The sequence below is a fragment of the Rattus norvegicus genome, chromosome 12 (genome assembly GCF_036323735.1).
Source record: "Rattus norvegicus strain BN/NHsdMcwi chromosome 12, GRCr8, whole genome shotgun sequence".
In the NCBI taxonomy this organism is placed as follows: Eukaryota; Metazoa; Chordata; class Mammalia; order Rodentia; family Muridae; genus Rattus; species Rattus norvegicus.
This window is the reverse complement of record NC_086030.1, coordinates 7787170-7799207: the sequence shown is the minus strand read 5'-3', so window position 1 is coordinate 7799207 and position 12038 is coordinate 7787170. Positions and strand designations below refer to the sequence as shown.

Below are 12038 nucleotides of genomic sequence, written 5' to 3'. Positions count from 1 at the left end.
TGATGACTTTTAGTTGAAAATTGATTTTATTTGATATTAGAACGGCTACTCCAGCTTGCTTCTTCTGACCATTTGCTTGGAAAATTGTTTTCCAGCCTTTAACTCTGAGGTAATGTCTGTCTTTGTCTCTGAGGTGTGTTTCCTGTAGGCAGCAGAATGCAGGGTCCTCGTTGCGTATCCAGTTTGTTAATCTATGTCTTTTTATTGGGGAGTTGAGGCCATTGATATTGAGAGATATTAAGGAATAGTGATTATTGCTTCCCGTTATATTCATATTTGGATGTGAGGTTATGTTTGTGTGCTTTCATTCTCTTTGTTTTGTTGCCAAGACGATTAGTTTCTTGCTTCTTCTAGGGTATAGCTTGCCTCCTTATGTTGGGCTTTACCATTTATTATCCTTTGTAGTGCTGGATTTGTAGAAAGATATTGTGTAAATTTGGTTTTGTCATGGAATATCTTGGTTTCTCCATCTATGTTAATTGAGAGTTTTGAAGGATACAGTAACCTGGGCTGGCATTTGTGTTCTCTTACGGTTTGTATGACATCAGTCCAGGATCTTCTGGCCTTCATAGTTTCTGGCGATAAGTCTGGTGTGATTCTGATAGGTCTGCCTTTATATGTTACTTGACCTTTTTCCCTTACTGCTTTTAATATTCTTTCTTTATTTTGTGCGTTTGGTGTTTTGACTATTATGTGACGAGAGGTGTTTCTTTTCTGGTCCAATCTATTTGGAGTTCTGTAGGCTTCTTGTATGTCTATGGGTATCTCCTTTTTTAGGTTAGGGAAGTTTTCTTCTATGATTTTGTTGAAGATATTTATTGGTCCTTTGAGCTGGGAGTCTTCACTCTCTTCTCTACCTATTATCCTTAGGTTTGATCTTCCCATTGAGTCCTGGATTTCCTGTATGTTTTGGACCAGTAGCTTTTTCCGCTTTACATTTTCTTTGACAGTTGAGTCAATGATTTCTATGGAATCTTCTGCTCCTGAGATTCTCTCTTCCATCTCTTGTATTCTGTTGGTGAAGCTTGTATCTACAGCTCCTTGTCTCTTCTTTTGGTTTTCTATATCCAGGGTTGTTTCCATGTGTTCTTTCTTGATTGCTTCTATTTCCATTTTTAATTCCTTCAACTGTTTGATTGTGTTTTCCTGGAATTCTTTCAGGGATTTTTGTGACTCCTCTCTATGGGCTTCTACTTGTTTATTTATGATTTCCTGATATTCTTTCAGGGATTTTTGTGTCTCCTCTCTATGGGCTTCTACTTGTTTATTAATGTTTTCCTGTGTTTCTCTAAGGGAGTTCTTCACGTCTTTCTTGAAGTCCGCCAGCATCATGATCAAATATGATTTTGAAACTAGATCTTGCTTTTCTGGTGTGTTTGGACATTCCATGTTTGTTTTGGTGGGAGAATTGGGCTCCGATGATGGCATGTAGTCTTGGTTTCTGTTGCTTGGGTTCCTGCGCTTGCCTCTCGCCATCAGATTATCTCTAGTGTTACTTTGTTCTGCTATTTCTGACAGTGGCTAGACTGTCCTATAAGCCTGTGTGTCAGGAGTGCTGTAGACCTGTTTTACTGTTTTCTTTCAGCCAGTTATGGGGACAAAGTGTTCTGCTTTCATGGGTGTAGTTTTTCCTCTCTACAGGTCTTCAGCTGTTCCTGTGGGCCTGTGTCTTGAGTTCACCAGGCAGGTCACTTGCAGCATACAAGTTGGTCTTACCTGTGGTCCCGAGGCTCAAGTTTGCTCGCGGGGTGCTACCCACGGGCTCTCTGCGGCAGCAGCCACCAGGAAGACCTGTGCCGCCCTTTCTGGGAGCTTCAGTGCACCAGGGTTCCAGATGGCCTTTGGTGTTTTCCTCTGGCGTCTGAGATGTGTGTGCAGAGAGCAGTCTCTTCTGGTTTCCCAGGCTTGTCTGCCTCTCTGAATGTTTAGCTCTCCCTCCCACGGGATTTGGGTGCAGAGAACTGTTTATCCGGTCTGTTTCCCTCAGGTTCTGGCGGTGTCTCAGGCAGGGGTCCTGCCATTCCTGGGCCCTCCCCCACGGGAGCCCAGAGGCCTTATACAGTTTCCTCTTGGGCCAGGGATGTGGGCAGGGGTGGCCAGTGTTGTTGGTCTCTTCCGCTCTGCAGCCTCAGGAGTGCCCACCTGACCAGGGGGTGAGGTCTCTTTCCCACGGGGTCTGGGAGTAGAGAGCTGCTGCGGGCCGGGATCCTCGGGTGTGGGACTTCCGGTAAACACAGGACGTGCCCAGTCCTAGAGGAATTCTGCCTCTTTGTGTCCCGATTTCACCAGGCAGCTTTCTTGCAGCAGACAAGTTGGTCTTACCTGTGGTCCCAAGGCTCAAGTTTGCTCGCGGTGTGCTGCCCACGGGCTCTCTGTGGCGGCAGCAACCAGGAAGACCTGTGCCACCCCTTCTGGGAGCTTCAGTGCACCAGGGTTCCAGATGGCCTTTGGTGTTTTCCTCTGGCGTCCGAGATGTGTGTGCAGAGAGCAGTCTCTTCTGGTTTCCCAGGCTTGTCTGCCTCTCTGAAGGTTTAGCTCTCCCTCCCACGGGATTTGGATGCAGAGAACTGTTTATCCGGTCTGTTTCCTTCAGGTTCCAGCGGTGTCTCAGGCAGGGGTCCTGCCGCTTCTGGGCCCTCCCCCACGGGAGCCCAGAGGCCTTATACAGTTTCCTCTTGGGCCAGGGATGTGGGCAGGGGTGGCCAGTGTTGTTGGTCTCTTCTGCTCTGCAGCCTCAGGAGTGCCCACCTGACCAGGTGGTGAGGTCTCTTTCCCACGGGGTCTGGGAGCAGAGAGCTAAAATAAACTATTCTTAACACCCAACTTGCAAAAATCTAAACTCCAAGTAGATCAAAGACGTTCTCTAAAACATGAAACTCACAAATCCAAGGAAACTTCTGAAGATAAAATTATTGAAAAGAATGATTCTGAAAGTTATATTAGCAGTAACAACTCCTGTGAGAAGAAACCTTTCCTCTTCACTTGTATTTGGTCTCTTTTCTCTCCTCCAACATTCCCCAATTTTTCTTTTATGTAACATGACAATTACTCTCTATTGCCTCCTCCTGTTCTCTCTTCTATCTTTTTTTTCTGGTTTCAGGTCAAGCACACAAAAAGAAGATAACAGAAAGAACCTTTGGTATTTGTATTTCTGAGTCTGACTTAACTTGCTAAACATAATCATTTCTGGTACCATCACTGTCCTGCTAATCTTATGATTTTAACCTTTAAGATGAAATAAATCCCAGTTTAGATGTGTTTTACATCTTCAGCTTAGCATGTAGGAGGCACTGTATTCAATACCCAGTGCTGCAAAAGTTATAAAGTGTTAAAATAAACATTTGGACAAACGTCTGTGAAATTCATTATTCTGTACTTAAAATTCTTCTGTATGTATGTATTTAAAAAATAATGATATGTCTCCACTTGAGAGCTGATTAAAAGTTGTTTTTATCTGAAAAGTTGTAGACTTTAGGGGCAAGGGGAATGGTTCAGTTGACCATAAAATAATGACGACCTGTGTTCAGATCCCTAGTTCCCATAAAATATATAAGCATATCACATACATCTTTAGTCCTAGTACTTCCTTGGAGAGGCAGAAACTGGTTGCTCATTTACTTTAGGTAAATCAAAAAGTTCTGGTTTTACTTAGAAACTTGTTTCAAAACAGTAAGATATTGAATAGTAAAGGAAGACATTTGATTTCAACCTGTGGCCTCCACATGATATGCACACACAAATACATATACCTATATAGAAATAAAAAAAACCCTAGTAGTTTCCATTTCAAAGCATTATTAGGATTAGAAAAAGTTAAAAGCAAAGGACAGATAAGTCACATTTCTTACTCTATTCTTACTCTATCCTAGCCATATGATTTTCCAAATTACTAATGGCTTGCATGAAGTAGAATGTGGCACAGCTGATAAACTAAATTCAATGTGTAATTATTTAGTAAATATTCACTAATGCATATATAAATCACTATATATATATATATATGTGCCTAAGTGTATATATGTATATATATAATTTGTAGTTCATTTGTATCTCTTTAAGTAGGAATGGGTACAGATACCTCACATACTCTAAGAAAATCACATTAAAGGTGCAAAAATTATTCCTGAGGATATACAAATGGATTTAACAACATTTTTTGAGACATTCTTTAGTACAGGTTGACCTCAAGAATTTTAGGTCTACAAAGATTATCTTGACCTCCTGATTCTTCTGTGTCTTGATCCCCAGTGCTGGGATTACAGATGTTTAAAACAATGCCCAGTTTATGTATTTCTGGTGATTACACCCAAGACTTTGTGCATGATAGAAAAGCATACTAACAATTGAGATACATCCCCATCCCTTATGACAATATTTTCATCCACAGCAGAAGGTTAAGTTTTTTGACATCAACTTGATGAAGTCTTCCCAAGAGGACTTCAGCTCAGGAGCCCTGTTGTCACTGAAACTGGATGAAATCATAGCACCTGGGATTGGACATGATGAGCCACAAACATATTTTCCATAATTTTTTTTCTGGCAATTGCGACTTCAAATTTGGTGTTCCAAGAAAAAAGTTTTTCAGACTCTCCAGAGGATATTCAAAAACTGAGTTGAAGAAGCCATGGGAATAAGAGTACCCATCATAGTCAACAACAAAATTGGAATTTACACAAATTAATACAAATTTATTGGATATGTATACCCCTCCTGTCATTGCAAATTCAAACTCTACACAGACTTAAACTGTGCAGTTACTTCTATGATGCTTCTTCTGATTTTTATGTTCCTGCTTCTGCAATATTCCAGTGATGTCTACTCCTTTGACCGCTCTTCCTGTGCTGCAAAGACAAAAACTAGTGTATACAAGGATGGAGATATGGTACTTGCTGCATTTTTACCTCTTTTTACTATTACCATTGATTCTGCATCTGATAATCAAAGCAATAATAATTTCTATATTCAGTAAGTTAATTTTCTGTTTATTTTCTATCATATGTTAAAGATATGCAATGCCTAGAAATATTACCCATACATTCAACCCTGCTATCAACATCCAACATACTGCTGTTATATCCCAAGAACTTTCTCTAATTTATTTTTATTATTTGTTTACTAGTTTTCCCCCAAAAATAACAAAAGTATTCTAGTTTCTTTCTGTTCTGAGACACAACTCTCCCCTTATTACTCCACTATTCCTGCCCTCTTCTAGCCTGTTGTCAAGAATTAGTGTTGTCATGAATTATATTCAATAATATAACTAATATCACAAAGCAAGCCACTGGCATTCATTCTGTACAGTGAGCAAATGGAAAATTCAATGCCAGGATAGTAAAGAATTGCCATTTTCTATGTTATGGGTATTAAACCTCAGAAAGTGTTGGCAAAGTTCTTGTAGCTCTCTGGGCTGTTTGTACACCTTGTTGACTGCTATGCAGAAGATGTTTAGTTTTATGAAGTCCCAATACTGTTCTGAGCTTTAATTCTTGGGCAAACAGAATCTTTTCCTACAACTGTATCATGGAGGGTACCATGTGTTTTTTCTAATAGTCTCGGAGTTTCAGGCTTCGCACTTTTGCTTTTGATCCATATGGAATTAGGTTTTGTGCAAGTTGACAGATACAAGGTTAATTTTAATGTTTTGTATGCATTTCTTGAAGATGCCTCTTTTCTTCATCATGTAGATTTCTTTCTTTTTTCTTTCTTTTTTTTTTTTGGCGTCTCTGTCAAATACTAACTGGTTGAAGTAACATGTATTCATGTTTGGGATTTGAGTTTTGTTCCATTGGTCTACATGTCTGCTTCGTGACAATACCAATGTCATTTTGTTATTATGGCTCTCTAATATTTCTTAAAATATGGAATTGCAATCCTTCAAGCATCATTTCCTCACTTCGGGATCCTCTGTGGTTTCATTTGAAATTGCACATTATTTCCTGTGAAAAAACAGATATCAGGGTTGGGGATTTAGCTCAGTGGTAGAGTGCTTGCCTAGGAAGCGCAAGGCCCTGGGTTCAATCCCCAGCTCCGAAAAAAAAGAACAGCAACAACAAAAAAAAAAAACAAAACAAAACAAAACATTAAAAAAAACAGATATCATTTTCACTGGGATTGCATTGAGACTCTAAATAGCTTTTGGTAGGATGTTCATTTTCACCACACTATTCCTACCAGTCTATGAACATAGAATATCATTTTAATTCCTAGTGTCTCGCTCTCCCTCTTTCTCTGGAAGCTTAAAGATTTCACTGAATAAATTATTCATTTCCTTGGTTATATTTATTCACATATTGTCCCTTATGCTATTGTGAATGTGTATGTGTACATGTCCTCCTGTTCTTTATGTTTGTTTTTGGTGTATCAAAAAAGCTACTGATTGTGAAAGATTATTTTGAATGCTGCCACCTTGCTGAATTTGGGGATCATTTCTATTCTGGAAGAATTTCTTAATCTCAAATATATAGCATTATGTCACCTACAAATAATGATAGTTTGATTTTCATTTGCTTAATTGTGTCCTGTTAATTTCCTTGTATTGCCTCATTGCTCTAGGTAGTACTTCAAACACAATATTAAGAAGAAATGGGAGTGTTGGATATCCCTGAATAATTTACATCTCCATTTAGGTTGATGTTGCCTATATGTGTGTGTATGCGTGTGTCTGTATTGTTGTCTTATGGTATATTGCCTTTAGCTCTACATTCTTCAATACCTTTACCATGACGGTATGATGGATTTTGTCAAAACCTTTTCTGCATCAATTGAAATAATCAAGTAATTTTCGTCTTAAGCCATTGATGTTGTTTATTTCATTTATTGCCATGAGAAATATGCTGAACCATCTATACATTTGAAAGATAAAACAAACATGGTTATAGTTTCTACATTATATTTACTGTTGTTTTATTAATTTTTTTTTTACTCTACGTTCATCAAAAATTTTAGCCTACAGTATCTCTACCTGGTTTTAGTAGTAGAGTAACACTGGCTTTGTGGAAGTTTGTAAGTGCTCATTCTATTTCTTTTCTCTTTTTTAATGGTTTAAGAAGGAATGTTTTAAGAAGAATCTGAAGAATTAAAAATCCAGGAGAATTATGGTGTGATAATTCTGGCCCTGGATATTTTAATTGAAGGCTTTACATTACTATTTTAATCTCCTCATTGGTTATGGTTCTGTTTAGATTGTTAAGTTCTTGGCCTACATTTTGTGAATAGGCTGCACACATTCACCCACAAGGAAAACCCATAAAAATGAAATTGGGGATATATATATATATATGTGTGTGTGTGTGTGTGTGTGTGTGTGTGTGTGTGTGTGTGTGTGTGTGTGTGTGTGTGTATGGAAGAAATGTCCAGAAAAAGCATTGAAAAATAAACATGACAAATCATATCTTCAAAATACCTTTGGATATATTGTGTTGGCCATCTATTGCTGAGCATGAGACTGCGCTTAAGTGTGTTTTGTATACCAGTGTTACTCCATTAGAAAAAAACTGATTTTTTTTTGCAATTGTTTATCAACTGGAGATAGCTTCTGGATTAAAGAGGAGGTTTTATGTCTACTTCTCCTTTCAGAGCTGGGACCTCAACAGACTTAGACATGTGAATGCCCTATTCATGTCCCAGCCATCTCATTATGAGACCAAGACCCCCAAAGATGCTGTTGAGTTTGTTTTCTGTTAGCCAACGAGGGTGAGACATGGAGTATACACAAGGAGTAGTTTATTCTTCCAGTGAGACTCCCTTAGAATAAAAAACACTTTTTCATTTTCACATGTATGTAAATAGGAGACAGGCTCAGGATTAGGGATGGTAACAGGTGTCTACTGCTTCATTATGCTCTAAAACCCCATCAGGTGTAGGCCCTGCGCATGCTGGCTGTATGTTTCTGTACATTCATTTGTGTACAACCCTGGTCCTGTCTAGAAGTTCTTGAACACGTAGTGTGCTCTATCAATTCTGGCTCTTACACTCTTTCTGCGTCCTCTTTCACAAAATTTTCTATGCTCTAAAGGCAAGGATTCCATGGAAATACCCCTTTCAGGACTGATGTTCAAAGGTCTCTCGGTCTATACACACACTCTGGCCATGGGTCTCTGTATTATTCCCATTTGCTACAGGAGGAAGCTTCTCTCTTGATGGCTGAGTAAGGAATAAATGTTCCTAAAACAAATGTTAGGAGTCATTTCATTGCTCTATTCAATTAGTATTTAGTTTTCTTCAAGATTCCTGGACTATCTGACTTCAGGTTCTTAGATGCCCAAGCAGTGTTTCATGCCATCACATAGTGTGGGTCTTCACTCAAATAAGATATTACTTGCTTAGTCCAACAAGATTTGTAACATTATTGCAGCAGCATATCTTGGAAGTAGGTCACAATTGTATATGTAAAGTTTGTAGCTGGGTTGATATTTAGTTTCTCCTCTACTAACATGCAGAATACCTTCTAGTCGCATTAGTAAGTGTCCATAGAGGTGAAAGCTCTAGGTAGTCACCAGATTGACTTCTACATCTTCAGTGAGTTCTGTAGGTGTTGTCTTTATGAATAGAGCCTTACTATCGGTTTGTGGAAAGAAACCAATAGCCTTGGCAATAACTTAGATTATTTAGGGTTTGGGATGGAACACTTTGGCCAATAACTCAATTAGATACAACTCATCTTCATAATGAAAGTTGCTTTTGGTGACAAGAGTGGCTTTTCTATATCATGTTACTGAAGAAATTCATTTGGAACACCTTTATATAAGTATATGTTATAGGAAGCTTCTACTGTATTAGGTTGTCTTATGACCTTTCAAATGTTCCTTAGGCCTAGCCGTTCCTCCTTATATTTCTTTCTTCATCCCCTCATTCCTTTCCTGTCACTGTTTGATCCTCCCATTCTTGTCTCCCTTCAAACGTCCATAACAATTTATTCTATGTCCTCTTCCTAAGGAGATCCATCCCTCCTTCAATCTAATCACTTACTCTCTTGCTAATTCCTGTGATTACATTGATTGTAGCTTGCTCAAGGATGAGTTAAGAGACAACATCCACATGTAAGAAAACACATACCAAATTTGACTTTCTGGGACTGAGTTACCTCACCTGGAATGATGTTTCTCTAGTTCAATCCATTTACATGAAAACTTCATAATTTCATTTTCAGTGGATAAGGAATATTTTATTGTATAGATGTACCAGATATTTTTTAGCCATCTCTATATGCTAGGTTTTTCCAAGTTCTGTCTATTGTGACTAGAGCAGCAATGAATGTCTTTAAGCAGCTGTCTCTTTTGTAGGATGAAGCTCATTTTGAGTATGTCCAAAGGTGGTATTGCTAGATCTTGAAGTACAACCTCAGCTTTCTGAGGATCTTGCCACACTGAAAACCAGCAATGAACGAGCTTTCTCCTTATTCTGCATTTTTGTCAGCATGTGCTGTCATTGTTTTGTTGATATGGGTTATTCTGAATGATATAAGATGAAATCTCAAAGTAGTTTTGATTTACAATTCCCTAATGACTAAGGATGCTGAACATTTATCTGTTTCTCTTCCATTTGAGTTTCCTAATCTTCACAATTCTTTGTTGGGTATGTACTCCGTTACTTAATTGGGTTATTTGTTTCTTCAAGCCCAGTTTTGTTGTTGTTATGGGGTTTTTGTTTTGTTTAATTTTAGTACTTTATATATTATGTAGAGTAACCTATCAGAGATGTGCTTGGTAAAAAAAAAAAAAAACTTTTCCCATTCTGTAGGCGGCCACTTGGTCCAATTACAGTGTCCACTGACATGTAGATGCTTCTCAGGTTAATGAGGTCTCATTTATTAATTGTTCATCTTTAGTGGCTGTGCTATCAGTGTGCTGGTCAAAAAATATTTTTCTCATACTTATGAGTCCCTGACTATTCCTTACATTTTCTTCTGTCAGGTTCAGTGTATATGCTTTCAGCTTAAGGTTTTCAGTCTACTCTGACTTACATTTTGTGGAGGATATATATGGATTTAATTCCATTCTTCTGCATGCAGCCATGTAATCTGAACAACACTATTTGTTGAAGGTGCTGCATTTTATCCGGTGTATTTCTGGCTTCGTTTTCAAAAAGTCTCAATAGGTGTATGGATTTGTGTGGCGTTCTTCAAGTCTAGAAGATTGATCTGTTTGTGAGTTTTCTGCCAATACCTTCCTGTTTTCATTACTATATCTCTGTAGTACAGCTTGAAATCAGTGATGGTGATAACTCCAATAGATGTCTAGTTGTTCAGAGTTGTATTAGCAATAGTGTGTTTTTTGTTTCCACATGAAGGTGAAAATTATCCTTTGAATTTCTGTGAAGAACTGTGTTATAATTTTAATAAATCTGAAGATTGCTTTTGATAGAATGACCTCTTTTACTACATTAGTTATTCCAATCCATGAGGATGGGAGATCAGTTGATCTCCTGATACCTTCTTCAACTTATTTCTTCAAAGTTTGAAAACTTCTACAATGTCTTAATATCATAAAAGAATTTGATTTGCTTAGTTAGATTTACCTCAACATATTTTCATTTCACATATATTGATTGGTTTGCATCTATTGAGTGAAACTTGTATCTTTTGGATAAAATCAACTTGTATCTTGATAGTGTATCCCTCTTAAATTTTTTAAACACATTTTAACTAAAATATAATTACATTAATTTTTGAATGTGATTTACAAAGAATTGGTTGAGAATTTTTGCCTATAGGTTAATGAATCTAATAATTTGGTTTTCCTTTTCATATTTGGGACTTTAAAGGAAAACAATAGCTTTTTAAATTGACTTTGGTAATATTGTTTCCCTTTCTTGTTTGTGGGAGAAATTAAAGAGTGTTAGTGTTAGCTATTCCTCTTGGATTTGGTAAAATTCACCAGTAACTGTATCTAATCCTTGGAAGTGATTTTATTACACATTTGATCCTTTTTGTTGCTGTAGTTCTTACTATTATGGAATTGTTTGAGCCATTCATCATTTGGTTTTTATAGATTACTCACAGGGACTCATCCTTTTTATCTAGATTTCTTTCTTTTTAGAAAATGAGTTTGTGAAGTATTTCCTAATAATTCTCTGGATTCTATAGGAATTTGATATATTGTCATGTTTTTCACCTCTAACTTTATTTATTTGGGGTCACTATTTCTGTCATTTTTTTGAAATTTTAAATGTGTTTAGTTTACTGAACTGGGCTGCATGAGGCCATTTTCTTGCAAGTCATTGAAGTATTTCTTCATATGCCTCCATTGCCAGTAATTCTCTCCATTTTCAGGCCTCTATCCTCCTGTGTTCCTCTGGGTTCACCTAGACAGTTTTGTGTCTATTTCCATGTCATCTCTATATATATGATTTTATATATCTAACTAAATTGTAAAACTTAACAATGAAAGATAACATTTCGTATTTGTCTAAGACTGACATAGTTCACTCAATATGATTATCTCCAGTTACATCTATTTTCCTGCAAATGACACAAGTTTATTCTTTATAACTGAATAAAATTCCACATGTATCACAGTTTTTTATTCATATCTCTGATGATCAGCACCAAGGTTAGTTTTTTAACTTACCAACTGTGAATAGGGCTGAATAAGTCTTATGACGAAGTATACCTCTCCTGAAGGTACTGCTGCCCTTCACGTTTACAGCTTATCACAAGGCTGTTACCTGCATTTTCACTACCAAGGCCAAAAGAAAATCCTGGAGTTTGTGTTTGGATTGCCTCTTGGTGCCCTATTTTGCTATTTTCTGCCATTCCTTCACCTTATTGGCATACAGAGTGTCAATAAAAACCACATATAAGAATAATTAACAATTTCACAATTTACAAATTCAACCCATATCCAAAAACATAAAATGAATATTCCAATCACAAACAAAACTGCAATAAATAAATTTATAATAATTAAACATAAAGTAAACAAAATAATGTAAATCATTGGTTATTGCTGTGATTCCTGGGGCATGTGCATATTTTACCTAATTTATATTTTCTCCAAGTTTGATACAAACCAGGTTAAAAAAACCACATTCCCAAATAA

General features: G+C 37.2%; 1 protein-coding gene across 1 annotated transcript in view; it reads left to right on the top strand.

Annotated features, from left to right (window-relative positions):
* The first annotated feature begins 4762 nt into the window (after positions 1-4762).
* Positions 4763-12038, top strand: part of Vom2r60 (vomeronasal 2 receptor, 60) — a 106395-nt gene continuing 99119 nt past the window's right edge. The window contains exon 1 of the mRNA NM_001099480.1: positions 4763-4965. Coding sequence (NP_001092950.1) covers positions 4763-4965 — 203 coding nt within the window. The remainder of the gene's footprint in view (positions 4966-12038) is intronic.